Source organism: Monopterus albus, unplaced genomic scaffold (genome assembly GCF_001952655.1).
Source record: "Monopterus albus unplaced genomic scaffold, M_albus_1.0 scaffold8.1, whole genome shotgun sequence".
NCBI classification, from domain to species: domain Eukaryota; kingdom Metazoa; phylum Chordata; class Actinopteri; order Synbranchiformes; family Synbranchidae; genus Monopterus; species Monopterus albus.
In genome coordinates this window covers 1-1,637 of record NW_018127888.1, presented here as the reverse complement: position 1 = coordinate 1,637, position 1,637 = coordinate 1, and the positions used below count along the sequence as shown (strand labels likewise).

Genomic DNA, 1,637 nt, shown 5'->3' with positions numbered 1-1,637 from the left:
ACTGTGAGAAAGCGCTATATAAAATACAGTCCATTTTACCATTAAATGATTGATCAGGTGGATTGATTTTTTTTGCCATGTGACAAAGATTCCACCGTGACGAGGCTCCACTGAGACCAACGAGAACATTTCAGTGTGTGCCAAAGCCACAAAGTACTGTGGAAGCAACAAGAAATTCTTGTTGAACCTGTGTAGGCTGTGTGTATTTGTTTAGATTACTTGTCTTGGATGACCGGGGACACAGGGCTGACTGTAAATGTGGTCGAGAGGCCTCAGGATCTCAGTTCCTCCCAGGTTAGCCTGCATCTCCTCAACTTTCTTCAGAGCCTCTTCCATGGATGTCTGGCTGTACTCCACACTCTTACTGCCGCAACACAATTGCATAAACATACAACATGTACCAATATTCACGTTCATCATTAAGCTTCAGTCTTGAAGACAGGACTGACTTACGGGAAGATGTGTTCGTAGCTGGAACCAAAACTGTAGATGTTGAAATAGCATCCCATCGGTAAGCTCTTCAACAGGAGCAGTAGAGTATCCTGAAGTCAAGAGAAAACCGATAGTGAAGATTTTTATGTGAGAGAGACAATATCAGTGAGTTTAGGATGAAGTTAACACTAGCTGAATACCCTGGCACTGCCAATGCGAGTTTCTTGTGGCTTGCTGTTGTTGGTACGATAATCCATGCTCGCAGATCGATCCAGTAAAAACACAAACTCTCCACATGAGGCGACTGAAGACATCACAGCCTGAGGGAACTCAGGGTACAGGCTGAGCATCACTACTGGGTCACCCATCAGAGTGCCTGAAACACAGAGCAAAGGCAGAAAAATGACCACAAACCTGATTTTTATTGCTACGCACTGAAGTAATGAGCATCACATTGAGGGTAGCAAAGTATCATCATCACTAGTTTGCACTCACCAGGTTTGGCAGAGGCCTGTCCTGCCTCTACCACAGCAGTGGGCTGGTGGGCATCTTTGTAATAAATCAGCAGTTCAACATCTCTGTCAAACTTGTGTACTGCAGCCAATTTCATCTGTAGTTCACAAAGCACACTCATCAATATAAATAAAGCTGAGTTATGGAGAACAACCACACACAGCAGACACATTAGCAGTCTACCCACCGTGGCCTGGGTTTGCTCTGTGTTGAGGTACTGGAGAGGGTCCAGGGAACTGCTGGACTCTACTTTAGAGATTGGACGAGAAGAGGACACTCGAGCAGAAAAAGACAGACTGTAGGGAACCAGAGAGGCTGGAACAGACGTCACCTGGACACCAGCACCTTCACTACCTGCAAACAAGGTCAGACAGGTTAGAAATACTACAATCAAAAAGACATTACACACTGTGAACTATTAGTCCAGAAGAAGCTCTGGATGACCAGAGAAGATCCTAAAAATAAATGCTGCTGTTGTAAGTCAAAACATGACTAGCAGTCCAGATTTACTGTATGCAGCACCGCTCAAGAGGCAGAGGTTGGAACACCATTACAACTGGTAAAAATGTGTTTAACTGTTCTGCTAGTGTTTTCCATCAGCATGTCTACAGTAAATTTGGCACTCTGACAAAATAGGTTTGACATACACTAAAATAACAATGTTAGGCTTGTTGTCCTACCCTGAGGTTGGT

The 1,637-nt window shown here is 44.3% G+C and overlaps 1 protein-coding gene across 1 annotated transcript in view; it reads right to left on the bottom strand.

The window, feature by feature from the left end:
- Nucleotides 1-1,632, bottom strand: part of LOC109952534 (von Willebrand factor A domain-containing protein 5A-like) — a gene marked incomplete at its 5' end in the record, with an annotated part of 8,070 nt that extends 6,438 nt beyond the window's left edge. The window contains 6 exons of the mRNA XM_020587669.1: nucleotides 220-364; nucleotides 454-542; nucleotides 633-808; nucleotides 928-1,042; nucleotides 1,133-1,299; nucleotides 1,626-1,632. Of these exons, the coding sequence (XP_020443325.1) occupies nucleotides 220-364; nucleotides 454-542; nucleotides 633-808; nucleotides 928-1,042; nucleotides 1,133-1,299; nucleotides 1,626-1,632 (699 nt within the window). The remainder of the gene's footprint in view (nucleotides 1-219; nucleotides 365-453; nucleotides 543-632; nucleotides 809-927; nucleotides 1,043-1,132; nucleotides 1,300-1,625) is intronic.
- Nucleotides 1,633-1,637: the final 5 nt, after the last annotated feature.